We start from the raw sequence: 15,561 nt of genomic DNA, 5'->3' as shown, positions 1-15,561 counted from the left end.
ATATTTTATTTACACAAAGTATCAAATTACAAGTTTCCCCCATCAGATGACTGTGGAGAAGTTTTGTTCACAGATTTTCTCTGTTGCTGAACACTCCAATTTCACAATTTGGACAGCCCCATTTCTCTTGGTACCATGTAGTTCACAACATGCAGAACGGGAGTCTGAAACCTATAACATAATCAATGCATTTGTTTAAGATATTGATATATTAGGGAACCAAGAGAAAACTCCTGCACTCTCCTGATTTTTTGTTAAATCTGCTGCTTGCTAAATTACATCTGTGGTGGACAATTAAAAAAGCAAGTTTTTATTTGGCATTTTTGTGCCTTTAAACTAAGGCACAGATGACAAATTGACAGTCAGACCATGTTTTTTATTAGAACCAATTAAAATTACACTAAACTGCAGTCTAAGGGCTTCTGAAAAAGGGGGAAATGGATAGGTGGGGAGGAATAAGCATAGAGGAAGAAAAACGGTCTCATGTTATTGCCCCAAGGTCCACTGTTAAGCTGAGACATTTGTTCTTATACTGGTATCGATGTTTTATGGTTAGATTTTTGTTTGGTTGGTTGGTTGTGAATCGCTCAGAATGGCCTCTGGTTAGATGGCTGGTATATAAATTAAGTAAATAAATAAATAAAATAAAAAACCACCCAGCAAAGCCTTTTTCGCCATTGCCTCTTCTGTGTGACTATTGCGAGAAACAGCATTTACTTCACTTATGAACTCGCAAATAATAACCAGATGATGAAGGTTGCCTTATTTCAAACCACTCCTAAGTTTGTTTGTACAGTTTCCTTAAGGCTAGCTCTGACAGCTGCTGGGGGTTTAGCAGTCCGCACCCAAAGAGTTTTATTCATTTTCTCCCCCCCCCCCCGGCTTCCCATGACGGAGACCGCCGAGGGAGAAGACACAGCCGGTCTTTCTTCCGCAGAAACCACGACCGTCTCGGTCTTCCTTCGGCGGCCATCACTAGACGGATGAGGTCATTTCCAATTGGCTGGACTTTACCAGCAGTCGCTGCTGGGAGGCATTCGTAAAATGGAGGCTCTGGAGGAAAGCTCTGGAAAACTCTATGGTAGAAAGGGACTAGAGCCATTTCCGCTTCCGGAAGGGCACGGAAATCCTTGTCAGGCTCGCCGGGAAGATGTCTCCCACCGTGGCGTCCGCGGCAGCATCGGGATCGGCGGCGGAGTTGCTTTTACAAAGGCTCGAGGCAGCGGCGGCCCGCGGCGAGGGCGGGATCTGCAGCCTGGAGGCGGCCGCAGCCCTTGGTTTAGATCACCAAGTGCTGGTCGGAGCGGTGAAGAGCCTACAGGCCCTGGGAGAGGTGAGAGCGCGAGCGGGGCGGGGCCTCCTTTTGACCACGCCCCAAGGCGGGGTTGGGCCCGAGTTCGACTTTGGGAGGATTCCGGCATTTGGCCCCGCTTTCTGAGCGGGAAGGGGCGGGGCTTCAAGCCTCGGCAAAGTTGATGCCCAGGTGGTACTTCCGGGTAGGAAGCTTGGTGAAGGAGAGCAGCCGTGAAGTTAGTTCCTGGCAATCTCTCTGGCAGGGCTTCTTCCTAAAAGTTGCATATATTTTTTCTCCAGACCTGGAGGACGACACCTCCACGTGCATGCTGCTGTCTTACCTTGGTTTTGTGGCAAGGGGTGTGTGTGCATGCACTTTCATGTCCCTTTATTTTATCTTGGATTATAATTTGGTGCAGGGAGGATTTCTGGACCCTTTACCGTTCTGTCTGTAGATAAATAAACAGGACGTGGGGCTACAGTGTACAGATGCGGAAGAAATGAAGTAGGTTCACGTTTGGTTAATTTGGAGATGGAGCAGAACAACTCTGGTTTGATATTCAGCCAAACTGAGTCCCATCTCTAATTTGCAATATAGAGGCTAGACAACTTGGTAGGGTTGTCCTTAGCTTCTCTTCTAGCTGTGGTTGACTACACAACATGGTTAACCCACAACTGTGGGTTGTCATGAGAGCAGTGCCTCGTTCCAGTATTAAAACCTCAAACTTCTCCATTGATTCTCTCATTTCTACTGCAGGGGTGTTTAAACCTAACATCTCAGTGACAGTACTGTATCTAGAGAGTAAGCTTCTTTCCTCTGTATGTTTTCCAAATATGAGGGTGAGGGAAGAGTGGAAATCTTGCTGATCTTTTTTGAAGCCACAGACAAAGCTGGGTCCATGGTCTACTGCAATGTCTGATGGGGGTTTGTGTTCAGAATCTTTCAGCAGTGGTTCTGTAAGGTGGATCCTAGAAGGCCAGTTTGAAATACCAGATAAATTTCCTGGTTTAGAATGGCTCCCACAGTCATAAAGTGTAGAGGGTGATTCTGGGACAGTTATTTATGGAACAGCAAAAAGTACATAATATCAACCAGCATATTCATTATCAAACATCTTTTCAGCCAAAATCTGATCTTAAAGAGTTATAGTCCACGCACTACTAGGTATGGGATATTTGTATTCATATCCCTGTGGATGTGAGTATCAGCACCCTAGGTGCCTGGAAAATGCAGTCCTTCCCCGCTGAACCAGCAGGTTCAATTACCAGTTGCTGTGCTGTATGTGGGGTCGGCATCATTTCTGTTGCGCCAATCATGGAAGTAGCCTGGCAGGTGCCTCCACATGCAGCCAACCCCTCAACAGCTGAGTGGGAAGGCTCATCATCCCACCTCCTTGCTGGAGTGATCGGCTCTGCTACTTCTGCAATTAGCACCATGGGAATGACACTGAGTGTGCAGCAAGCAGTAGTTGCTGGTTTGGGGGGAAGGGACTGGACTTTCCAGGCAGCTATGGCACTGATACTTACTGTATATTTGTATCTCCAGGGATAGAAATATAAATGTCCCATGTCTACTGTCAGAATGCCCATGGGTTTCGTTAAATGGCTGGCTCATATAAACAGGCAATGGAGTCTCTATAGGTTCTTGTAACTTTAACAATTTATTAACATTTAACACTGGTGTGTCAATAACCACTTCAGTCGGCATAAACGTATCCGGCTGAGGAAACACCTTTTCAACAAGTCCGTAAGGGTTAACATTAAAACGTTGCTTCAAAAGTGGGGAGTCGGCCCAAAGCGTTCCCTGTCGGTGGGTTTCCGTAGTGGGGCACTCCTCACCGTGCATATGGTCCCGCAGCACGGGTGGTGAGCCCAATCCCCCTCGGTTGGTGGGTGGCTGAAGCTTGGTCCGGGGCGCACCACCTTCCTCCAATGACCACGTCCGCGTGGGAAGACCACCACTGTCCATTCTAATGTGTCTTGGACTACTACGCCCGCAGGCTTTGGAAGAGGGTCCGGCAGTAGTCCTCCCACCGTCAGGTTAGGAAAGTCATCTATTAAGGACTTCACTCCGGGCGCTACTGTCTCTTCCTCCTTCTCTTTCTTCTTCCTCGTTACTGCCCTAAATTCCCGTGTAAAAGTTCCCTCTTCAACATTCTCCTCCCAGACCTCCACCCATTGCTCCTCCCCTTCCTTCATCCCCTCTTCTGACAGGCAGACCTCAGCTTTAACCCCTTTCGGTCTACTGTCTTCCACATCCTCACCTTCCCATCCTGCTCCCTCACATATATTTGACTTATCAAGAGGAGATGGCGCACTAACACTTGGGCTCTCTTCACATCTACCCACTACTCATTCCTAATATGCATGCTGTGAGGTAGAAGGATCTTGTGTAACTAGGCATGGTAGCAGTGTGCCTCTATCCCACAGAGGTGTGCTAGAGCAAAGTCATTTGTATTCTAACTGGAAAATGGTTGTCTTAGAAAAGGAAGAGCCAGGAGCCCTGAAGATTTGTTACTAGTTCGTCTTGACATCAATATAAGCATGTTACAAAATTGTACTCAAATCTCTCTTCACACTATAGGGGGTAATTCTTGCTGAGATGGTCAGCTTGTGCCTAGGCTGTACCACTTCAGAGTACAATTGAATGTCGTATGATGGTATGTGGAAAAGTATTCTTAGGCTGCAGCCATTCTGCCTAACATATCTATTTTATGTGCAAGGTCACAGATATTAAAATGATATAACACTTAGAATCACTGATGTCTCACCTCTCAAATGCTACGTCATTACTTCCCTTTCCTCTGTTTCTCTCTCCTTCTCATATGCTGCATCCCCCATTTTTTAAAAAAAGATTCTATTAAATATGTTCTTTTTTTAAAAAAAATTAAGTATGTTCTTAATATATATATATATTTTAGGTGATTGATGCAGAGCAGCGCACATCCAAGAAATGGGAGTTGACATCTGAGGGCAAAGAGATTGTGGAGGAAGGGAGCCATGAAGTCCGGGTGTTTAACAGCATACCCTCTGAGGGTCTGGTCCAGAGTGATCTAATGGTAAAAAATCCTTTCCATAACTTCATTGTTTCTGGATCATTTACTCCAGTTGTTACTTTTGACACAGGTATCTGTTGAATTTCCTTCCTTGTTTCTTCTGAGGATGTTCTTCAGTATAGATATTTGGTTGTGTGGCATTTGGTCTGAGTGTGCAGTTGATGAATACATAACCTTTCTTGCATTGTAGAAGCTGCCAAGTGGAAAAGTGGGCTTCAGCAAAGCAATGTCTAATAAGTGGATCCGGGTGGACAAGAGCTCAGAAGATGGACCCCGGATCTTCCGGGTGGTAGGTAGTCCCCGATTTCTATCTGTCTTGAGTCCTTCCTTATGCAGAGAGGTATGGTTCATATGTCAGAAAAATTGCTAGTAAGTGTACATGTGATTTTGCCCTCCCACATGTTGTATTTTATTTATTTATTAGACTTTTATCCCGCCCTTCTAGGCAATGTCTACTCATCCAAGAATGAGCTCATCAGAGCCCTATGTAAAAAAAAAAGCTTTGCTTTAAAAAACTTTTTTTTTTAGGTAGAGTCTGTACAGGATTGCGTGAGAGAGAAACTGCTCCTGGTGCAGCAGGGAGAGGCTGACAACATAGAGGAAAGGGACAAGAATGAACTGAAGAAGCGGAAGCTCTTGGCAGAAGTGTGAGTTTAGATTCCACCACCATTTGACTCTTTTCTGGACTTGCTTCTGGGAAGACAAATCTAGCTAGGTTGGAGCCTTTGCAGCTTTTGCACAGAGAAGTACTTCTGGTGGTGAAGCTCCTCAAATCATGTGTTATAGTACCGCTCTATACATCATCCATACTTAAGTTTTTCAGGGTCTTTTATTCTGATTTAAAACTATTACCAGGAAAGGGGGACCCATAACACCTAGAACAGGATGTTTGAAATTAAAAAAAAAAATAGCCCAAAGCATCACAATGTGTTGTACCCACTTAAGAGGAATATGTAAGACTGAACAGCTTCAAATATTATTTTGTTAATCTTTTAACGCCCCAAACTTTCCAGAATAGACTAGAATGGCTTTCATGGCATCTTCTGAGTAGACCAAAGCAATCAAATTCACTAGTCACGTCTCTAGATGCAAGCGATGAAAGAAGTTCCAAAATGTTCAGAGAAGTCATATTCTGATACCTAATCTGCTTTGAAAAATAGTATTGTGGTGGTATTGTGGATTTTTGCATCGCTCTCCTTTTTGGCATGCATCACTGGTCAATTTGGTTAGTTTGACTTATTCAGTCAGTTGTCAGAGTGCTGGGCCAGTCAGGTGTTTTTTCAAATGGCCTTGGGGCATTAAGGGGTTCATGAAAATATCAGTGTTTGAGGTTTTTCAGTTCTACAAAATTCTCCACTCCAATTTCTCCAATACATTTGGCACAATTTTTTCTTACACAGGACCTGTTTTAATCCACTTATTACCCGGTATCCAATGAAAATACACTTTGCTGATGTCTTCATCAGTCTTTGTTTCTTTTGCCAGCAGAAAAGGTGTTCAAAGCAGTGTGAGTCTGTGACTTACGTGCAAATTTAAGATTTGAATCTAAATCTATTGCTTGCCTTCCACTAGACCAGGAAAGATTATCCAAAACCTTTGAGTTTTGGGACAGATGGCCAACTTTTAACCGTTGAACTTCTTACTGTAGTACCATTCAGATATACAGTGAAACCCATTTCACATTCGTCTTACAGCCAGTGACAAGTATTGTTCTTTTCTCATTCTGCATATTCTTTCTGCTGGGTGTACTGTTACAGTACAGTACTGGAATGGATGCTGCAGTACAAAGTAGCCAGGAGTTTACAGAAAGAAAAGTAGTGATGATTGGGTATTTTGAAAGAGTAGTTCCTGCGAGAGCTTCCATCTTGTTAGATAACCCTGAGACCACTGTTTTGAATGGTTCTACCTCTTAATAAAGTAATGTTTTCCCCCCCTTTTAGGACCATTAAGACATACTGGATTAAAAAAGGAAGTGCTTTTAGTACAACTATTGCCAAGCAGGAAACAGACCTCACCCCAGAGATGATTGCAAGGTGAGGAATGACCTTGGTCCCTGCCTATAAGAGGGAATCGGCTGTAGGATTAGAGCTGTTGTTCAGCATTAGATCTATGATCTCCTGTTACATGTTGTGTCTAGAGCAGTGGTCAGGGAACAGGGGTAAATTACTCCAAATGGGGTAAAAATGAAAATCCTAAGGGTAATGAGGACGCGACCCTAAACCCCTTCCCTCCTCCTCCTTTTCTGCCTGGAGGGGGGTCCCCAGCAGCCCGATTGCCCCCCTTCTCACCCCCTTCTCCGGCCTGGCTGCAACTGAACCATGGCGGATGGCGGCCAGTGCCCGGCCGGCAGTGTATGGCAGCCGAGGTGGCAGTGGGGCCAGCCATGGCAGAGGGCAAGGCCGGGGCGAGTGGCTGGAGCGCCCCAGCCAGGAGGAGCCTCTCCTTCCAGTGCCTGGAGAGGTGGATCGTAGTGGAGGGGGGAGGGCACGGCCATGACGGTGGCCTGGGCCAGGCTCAGCCTCCTGACGCTGGGCCGCCACGCCCCGTCCCCGGAGGAGCCCGTTGGGCGGCAGCAGTGCTTGTCCGGCCGTGCGGCTTCCTTCGGCGGCGCCTCCGCACTGGCTGACCGGGCCTGGAGGAGCATCTTGCCCTCCATGCGGCAGCTGTCGCGGTGCTTCGATGGTGAGGCCCGTGGCCACCCCAGCAAGCAGCCGCCGGAGCTGGAGGTGGTGTTGGGTGCCCCTGGAGGGCGAGCCACCTGCTGCTTTTCGATGGCCACCCAGGAGCCGCCCGCTGGCAGAGAAAGGGAGCCACACCCGCGGGGCCAAGGACTGAGTGCAGTCCCGCCAGGCGGCGGAGGAGTAGGAGGCGGCCTGGGCAGCGAGGCTTCAGTGGCGGCACTCGACTGGCCGCATGTGACCGAGATCCTTCCTTTCACATCAAGGGGGTAATGTCAGTGTATATAATTTTTTTAGGGGGTAAAATGTAAAAAAGTTCCCTGACCCTTGGTCTAGAATGCATTCTTGTACTATGGATCTGAATCTTGGTTGTAAAAATTGTTTGGTTCCCAGTAAGAAATCAAGATTTACCAATTTCTCCTCAGCTGTCATGGGATGCTGAATTGTATTCATAGATATTATCAGTCTTACAATCCAGTTTAGCAGAATTCTTACCTGTGTGCTTCCTGTTAAATACTAATAACTTCTTCTTATGGCAGAAAAACGAGTTACCTTTTCCACTAAGCGTCCATGTAAGACTAAGGCAAACATGGTTTTTTTAAAAAATCAGTTGCAAAATTAACTTTTCTTCTTCCTTCTCTTGCCCAAATTTGCAGTGGCTCTTGGAGAAACTTGAATTTCAAGACTTATAACTTTGAGGCACTGGGCATTATGCCTGAAAGTGGTCACCTCCACCCGCTGCTCAAGGTCCGCAGCCAGTTCCGACAAATCTTCCTTGAAATGGGGTGTGTACTTTATCATGTGTAGAATTTTGGCTGGGGAGTTGCGGTGGTAGGAAGGATAAAATGGCAGCTGGGGATGACAAAGGTGTGTTATGTTGTGCATCTTTGTGAAAACTGCCATGCTGGTTGTTTAAATTCAAGGTAGTCTCACAGCATACAGATTCCATGTTGTTTTAGCTGCATTGCTTTGTAGGAGATGGGGTCATGCCAAGCATGGCTCAGTCTGCTGGGGAGACCTGGGTAGCTTTGTTTTCTCTGTCTGTGTAGACCATTTTCTGTGAGGAAGACAATATTAGCAAAATACGGTAACAGAAGCAAATATTGCCCCACTGCTTTTCTAGGCCTAATATGTCTTGTCCCATGCTTATTGGAATGCATCCCTATATTCTGTCATAATCTAGTGCTGGGGTCTGACCTTTGAGGTAACAGAAGAATGGCTGTGTCTTTGTATCTCCAGTTTTACAGAAATGCCCACCAATAACTTCATTGAGAGCTCCTTCTGGAATTTTGATGCCCTGTTCCAACCACAGCAGCATCCTGCCCGGGACCAGCACGACACTTTCTTTCTAAAGGGTTGGTTGGTTAATAGTCATGTGATTCCGCCCCCCCCCCCCACAACATTTCACAACTGGGATAAAAGGGAGGAAAGAGAGCACACAAACATGTGCACCCTTGTGATATCTTGGTGGTGCTGTTTTCTTTCCATGTAAAAATCATGAAGATAGTTTGCAGCCATGTTTCTGTGCCAAGGCACAGTGCTGCCACGCACTGAATCTGTGATGTTTTTTTCTGTGTAGTTCGGATGCACCAATTTAAGTTTTGAAGCAATGGTGGTTTATTGAAGCCTGTGCTGCAGGGTCAGAAGACCAAGCAGTCGTAAGATCGAATCCACGCGACGGAGTGAGCTCCCGTCGCCTGTCCCAGCTCCCGCCAACCTAGCGGTTCGAAAGCATGCAAATGCGAGTAGATAAATAGGTACCATCTCGGTGGGAAGGTAAACAGCGTTCCGTGTCTAAATCACACTGGCCATGTGACCACGGAAAGATTGTCTTCGGACAAACGCTGGCTCTATGGCTTGAAGAGCGAGATGAGCGCCGCCCCCTAGAGTTGGACACGACTGGACAAAAACTTGTCAAGGGGAACCCTGGCAGCTACTATGTTTTTTTTAACATGCAGATTCATTATGATCTGTTTTAGATTTGCTAGAGTCAACCTTCTGTGCTTTCCATTTTATAAGCAAATATTTCTTGTGCCTGGCATGCCTTCCACAGCAATCATTCTGTGAAGGTATCCAAGCCCCTTGCTCATAATTCTAAATGTGTCCCAAAAGACTGGGGGCCCCTCTAGTATATGTCTCTCTCTTTCTGAAGCTCCAGTATTCTGCAGTTTAGTATGGCGAGAATAGATTTTGCTACAGAAAAAGTAACAGTGGCCAGAATGACACGAATCATCTTTTGAGAGCCTTTGTTGTCCTGGGACTAGAGAGCAAGGAGAGCACATATCTCAAGCTCTCCCCTTCCCCGCCCTGCTGCCCTTGCATTGTATGTGCTTCGCATGGAGTCCCCACGTGTCTGTGTCACTTGCATTGTCTCATTCCTTCCAGATCCTGCTGAAGCCATTGAGTTTCCCATGGATTATCTGAAGAGAGTAAAGAGGGTTCATTCTCAAGGAGGTTATGGCTCTCAGGGGTGAGATTTGTCAGAACATTTTTTTCTCTCTAACTGGGCCTGCAAGCACAAAAGACGGACAGTAGTGGTGAAAAGGCACACATATGCTATTGAGGCAAAACTGCCCCATACCTTGCTCAGGAGTCTAGATAGTTCTTTCCCAGATTTCCTAAACATAACTGGGACATTTCTCTGTGTGACACTTTTACCACAAGGTTGGGTGAAGGGGAGACTCCATATTTCTAACTGACTTGCATTTAACGTCTTATGCTTCTTTATGCAACTGTGTTCTTGGATTCTTTAGCTGGGAACACTAAATCTACAGTGAGCAGAGGAGTGAGTGAAACTATTCCCTTTTCTGAACTCTTCTGATAAGTGACATCTCTGCTTAGTCTGTTCTTGGACCCTGCAGATGAGATATTAATGTTGCACATTTCTCTTCAAATGTTATATTCCATCCCTCCAAGGTACAAATATGACTGGAAGATAGAGGAGGCTCGGAAGAATCTGCTTAGGACACACACCACTGCGTCCAGTGCCCGCATGCTGTATCAGTTGGCACAGCAGGTAAAATTGCCCATTAGTACCCTTTCCTCCTTTGGAATAAGCCGGGTATAAACATTTTTGGCCACTGAAGTGCTTCATTGTAAAGTAATAGTGGGTCTTCCCGAAAGCTGATAAGACCAAGATAGACTGAAACTAAAATGTTTCAACAAAGCCAGAGTGTGGGTCTGTGACAGAAATTTCTCCTACAGGAAAAATTCACTCCTGCCAAATATTTCTCCATTGACCGTGTGTTCAGGAATGAAACACTGGATGCCACCCACCTGGCTGAGTTCCACCAGATTGAAGGAGTGGTGGCTGATTATGGCTTGACATTGGGAGACCTGATGGGAGTTCTGAAGGAGTTTTTCAACAAACTGGGTAAGATGAGCACTGCTGAATGAGAATATTGAATGCCTGTCTGAGGACATAAGAAGAGCCCTGCTGGATCAGGCCAAGGGCCCTTCTAGTCCAGCTTCCTGTATCTCACGGTGGCCCCACCAGATGCCTCTGGGAGCACACGAGACCACTAGGTCCCTGTCTCCTGATACCCCTCCCCTGCATCTGGCATTTGGAGCTACCTTCCTTTTAAGCCTGGAGATTATACATCCGCATCATGGCTTGTAACCTGTGATGGACTTTTCCTCCAGGAATCTGTCCAATCCCCTTTTAAAGGCATCTAGGCCAGATGCCATCCCCACATCCCGTGGCAAGGGGTTCCACAGACTAACAAAGTGTTGGGTAAAGAAATACTTTCTTCTCTCTGTTCTCACTCTCCCAAAGTTCAATTGGAGTGGATCCCTGTTTGTTCTGGTATTGTGTGAGAGGGAAAAGAGCTTCCCTCTACCCACTTTATCCACCCCGTGCATAATTTTATATGTCTCAGTCATGGCCCCCCTCAGGCGCCTTTTCTCGAGACTAAAGAGCCCCAAATGCTGTGCCTAGGACAAGTCAGGGGAGGGGCCGCAGTCTAAGAGTGAGGCTGCTTGGGTTTTGCTTTCTTTGTTTGCAGCAACCAATTTCCTATATCCGGCAGGGATCACCCAGCTGCGCTTCAAGCCTGCTTACAATCCTTACACGGAGCCCAGCATGGAGGTGTTCAGCTACCACCAAGGTGGGTGCAAGAACTGGGTGGAGACAATTGAAGAAGCTGTGAATGTTGAGTCTTATTTGTTCCTGCCGGCGATTACCCCATCGTCTTTGAATTAGTTCCCATGAAGTTAGCACTTTAGCTATTCGGCAAAATGCCTTTAGCATCTGAGGCCAGCCGCATCTATAATTTTTAGGAACAGAGCAATCAAAACAGTCAGACCTCTATGTAGATTCTCACCTAGGAGAAATGTCAACTTTCCCCTTCAGCCAAGAAGGCAGCTGCACGCTCACTACCTTAAGAAGGAATTCCGACTGTCCCCAATTTAGCCTTTGATAATCCCCTTATGACTCATGCAGTTGCAAAAACTGGTCACCCTGAGAGTGCACTGTAAATTAGGACTATTTTCCACTGTGTCAACACAGCCTGACAGCATGCCGCCTTCCCACCCATCTGTAAGAGTTCCTATTTCTGGAGGTCCAGGATGTCATGGTACTTCGAGGCTGTGCCCTTGTGTTTTTCTGGAGCACAAAACCGCAATCCTCAGCTCTCCACATGAAATTCAGAGCCCGTGAAGCTGTAGCTGCCTGAAATTAAGACCTGTCCTTTCTTCCAAATTCTAGTAATTGATTTTTTTTTAATTCCTTGTGAAATGTAACAAAACAGCTGTAAATGCTTTTGAAGAAAATGAAACTGGCTGTTCCTCATTCCTGTTTATTCCAAGGAGGCTTACAAGTGAGAAGGGTATCCAGAAGGCGGGAGAGTATATGCAAGCATGTACTGAAAAGTTTTTTTCCCCCCAGGGGCTGAAATCCTGCTACTTAATTATAGCTATGAAAGGCAAACATTGTAATCTTCAGTCACTTCTAGCTGGCAATTAACAAGTTGCTGCTGGGATTTTCATGAGTGCAGACTGCCACTGGCTTGGTATGTGCTCAGGAATTCCAGTGTTACTTATTGCCAGCTAGAAATGACTGAATGTTACGTTGTTTGCAGGCTTCTGCTTACATAATTAAGCAGCAGGACTTCAGCCATTGTTTTAAAAGTTCAGTGAGCTTTTAGACAGCTGAGACCCTGATACTGTGAAAGAGCCAGCAAGATGCTTTTGTGTCTTCGTGTGTGTGTTTGGGCCACAATATTGTACTGAAGACCTGCCTGGGTAGTCTTATGTTTGGAACCCAAGCCATTAAGGACTTCAGAAGTTAATGTGATTGTAACCTGCATTAACATATTGCTCTTCCCCACGTCCTTTAATGCTGTCACAGCTTGACAAGTTGTAGTGTGCCACAGGTTTAGCCCTTTGCCTCCTTTCTGCTTTTCAGAATAGCTGCTGAGCTTGCCAAGCTGTAGAACATTTTGATTCTGAATGTAATTGGAGAAAAGATGGTGAATGAACTATGTTGTGAATTCTATATAGATATATTACATGATCCACCTCATCTCTATCTATTTCTATGCCCTCTCGGCAGCCTGTCTGATATAAAATAACCTGCCTGCTGTTGCCTTGTCCTGTGTCCCAGGGATGCTTGCAGATTGGATTCCGGAAACTGCGCAGGATTGTGATCTATGTCGTGCTAAGATCCATGGCTGACTGCCCTGCCATCCTTGTTTGACTTAACAATAAAGTTAACTTTTGTTTTCTTACAGGATTGAAAAAGTGGGTGGAAGTAGGCAACTCAGGGGTCTTCCGCCCTGAGATGCTGCTGCCGATGGGTCTGCCAGATGGGGTGTCTGTCATTGCTTGGGGACTGTCTCTGGAACGGTAAGTGTCTTCAGGAAGAATCAAGGAAGGTGGGTTGATCCTGACAGCCTCATTTTGAAGCAGCCTCTTCATATTGTAACCTGCTGGAGGTTCCTAGGCTGAGAGCCACTCATACCTCTGGCAGGGACCAAGCTTCTTCTTAACTCACGTTGCACCCTTCTGGTAAGACTCTTAAGTAAGCAAGGACTGAAACTAATCTCAATAAAGCCCCTGCTCCGCCCTGTCTGCAACTGCTGCCTTCTTTCTCCATGTCTCTGTAATCTCTGCCATGCGACTGGTTGACCCAAGCCATGTGTCCTCCTCACCTCTAGGGGATTAAACTTCACCCATTTCCTGCCCTTAGACACAGTCAACAGGCTTTCCTCCTGAAACAAATTAATGAAGAATCCACAATGATATGCGTATATGTTGGGCATCAGGAGTTGAATGAAAAAGGTGTGTCCTCCGCAGAGGTATCTAGAATGCCAGCAGAAAGGGGGAAAAGGAAGATACTGGGAGGTTGGTCTCAGAAACCTAGTATGATATTATTTGTATTGACCTTGTTTACCCCTGCATGTCTGCTGTGTTTGTTTGTACTATTCGTATTTGGATTTTTAAAATTGCTTCATCATGTTCCCCAGTATTTTTGTTGGAGAATGTACTTTCCAAGCTATTCTTTTTGAGATGCCTCCCTTTTTTCACTTCTAGGCCCACCATGATCAAATACGGCATCAATAATATCCGGGAGTTAGTTGGTCACAAAGTCAACCTACAGATGGTATATGACAGCCCAATCTGCCGCTTGGATGCCTAGACTTCAGACTCTTACTTTTCTTCAGATTTCCCTATTTATTAGCACTCTTCCTTGCTGGAACATTGGAGCCACTTGCAGACCTGGTTGCTTTGGGGGAAAGTCATCGACAAGCTGTCATGGTCTTCTGTGTGGACCTTTAGCTACATTGTTTGGAAGGATCAAGGCTGAATTGTCTCTCTTACCTTGTAGCCCAGGTTGTATCCATTAAAAGATTCTTGACTGTCACAGTGCTCACAGTAAGACTGGAGTAGCTCCTGTTCTGGTTGTTTGGTTCTGTTACAAGGGTTGTCTTCATGTGCTTTTGGAGATCAGTTCATTTGGAGAAAGGACCTCTTCCTTCATGAAATCCTGGGTTTTGGAGGGCAGGAAGAAACTCTCTCCTGCGCTTTAGGAACGTACTGGGAAACCAATATGGCATCCTCCCAACTTATTCATGCTACTTTGCCATAAGTGGCTTTGTGATCGTTAGAATTCTCTGCTCTCGCCACTTTCCCAATAGTCTCTAACTATCTTCTTTACTCTGGTATGTTTTTCCTTGGAAGTGAGTACCCAGCTTTGCCATCCCACTTGTTCCCTTATTTATTCCTATTTAGGAAGACTAAAGGGAGGACCTTTTGCTTCCAAACAGAAGCAAGTACCCAGGCATGCTAGAAGATGGGTGTGCGTGTGAACCCTTTCCCCACCCAAAGAGGTGGGTCCATACTGAAATTAGAAAGGTCTGAACATGCATTTGTGTAATGGCACCAGAGTTACTGTGCTGCTACTTCAGCCTGTTTTTGGAGCCTCTGTATAGCTGAATCTGGACTTAAGCCCAAGAGTGAAATAGGTGCCTGTGTTCTGCAGCTGGAAGGTGGTGGAAACCCTGCCGGAGAGTGATTAGTCCTAAATCTTTCAAGAAGGGACCACACTGCCTAGGAGGCCAGATGGGTACAATCCTGGGCAGCAAAGTGGAACAGCAGCACAGGGTGCACATATATATTTATTTTCAGTGTACAAAAATATATATACTTTTTACGACAGGGCCTGTAGGAATAGCCCTGGCACTACTCCAAGTTCCGCTTCTAGGGTAGAGTCTCCACCAGCTGAAGTTGTGTTCAGAGAGTTAAGTGGTTGTGCGCTCTTATTTTTTTTTATGCTCTGCTTTCTCACCTTGTAATATTGCTCACCCTTCCCTGTGGGCAACCACAGTCAATAAAAACTGCACGGGTATAGGGCATTAAACTGGTTCATAACCCTCTCCTGCTGTTACAGGGAGAAAAGACGTTTGCTTGGAGAAAGGTGCAGGGTCTTCTGGCTCTAAATTAAAGCAGCTCTCCTGGAATTCATGGTGCTAAAAAAGCTGAATTTCATCTAGGCCGCTGTTGTCGGGAGATGCTGGGACAACGGCCCCAAAGCTGGCCTTTGGCTCGGCCACTGTGCCTGTTCTCTTCCCTTTCGTTCAGGAAGCCAAGAACTCACCAGCTGCATCTTGATGCCACTGCCCATTTTCTGCAAGGCTGCGCTGCCTGCTTCTAGGTAGCTTGTGGAACCTCCGCTAGGGTTATATGCACTTCCTCAGCATGCTGCACTGAGCAGGTGCAGGTGCGGTTCTTGGCTAGGATGGAGGGCCGAAAGCCAGAGTGAGATGGTGGCTCTGGCTCTTCCTTCTCAGGATCCTCAGGCTGTGGCCCAAACATGCAATCTAGAAGGAGATAGTGGGGGGGAAAAAAACAATGCAGCCGTATAGGGAACAAGTTTGCTGAGCGACTTGAGCCAAGAATTGTTCATGTGGAATAGGAAGAGAATGGGAACGGTGCCAAAAGAGCAAAGACAAGGACAGAAAATCAGGGTTTGGGTGAACAGTAGTTTATCGGGGGGGGGCAGGAGGGCTGATATATTACAGAGGATCTCTCCATGA

The 15,561-nt window shown here is 46.0% G+C and overlaps 1 protein-coding gene across 1 annotated transcript; it reads left to right on the top strand.

Annotated features, from left to right (window-relative positions):
• The first annotated feature begins 1,109 nt into the window (after positions 1-1,109).
• FARSA (phenylalanyl-tRNA synthetase subunit alpha) lies at positions 1,110-13,889 on the top strand. The gene is made up of 13 exons (XM_072991565.2): positions 1,110-1,333; positions 4,215-4,352; positions 4,540-4,642; positions 4,882-4,996; positions 6,290-6,382; positions 7,684-7,812; positions 8,267-8,382; positions 9,413-9,497; positions 9,944-10,043; positions 10,232-10,400; positions 11,056-11,133; positions 12,757-12,871; positions 13,559-13,889. Exons 1-13 carry the CDS (start codon positions 1,151-1,153, stop codon positions 13,662-13,664), a joined length of 1,530 nt encoding a protein of 509 aa, XP_072847666.2. The 5' UTR covers positions 1,110-1,150; the 3' UTR covers positions 13,665-13,889.
• Positions 13,890-15,561: the final 1,672 nt, after the last annotated feature.

This window comes from Pogona vitticeps, chromosome 2 (assembly GCF_051106095.1).
Source record: "Pogona vitticeps strain Pit_001003342236 chromosome 2, PviZW2.1, whole genome shotgun sequence".
Lineage (NCBI taxonomy): Eukaryota > Metazoa > Chordata > Lepidosauria > Squamata > Agamidae > Pogona > Pogona vitticeps.
This window is presented reverse-complemented; position numbering and strand designations above follow the sequence as displayed.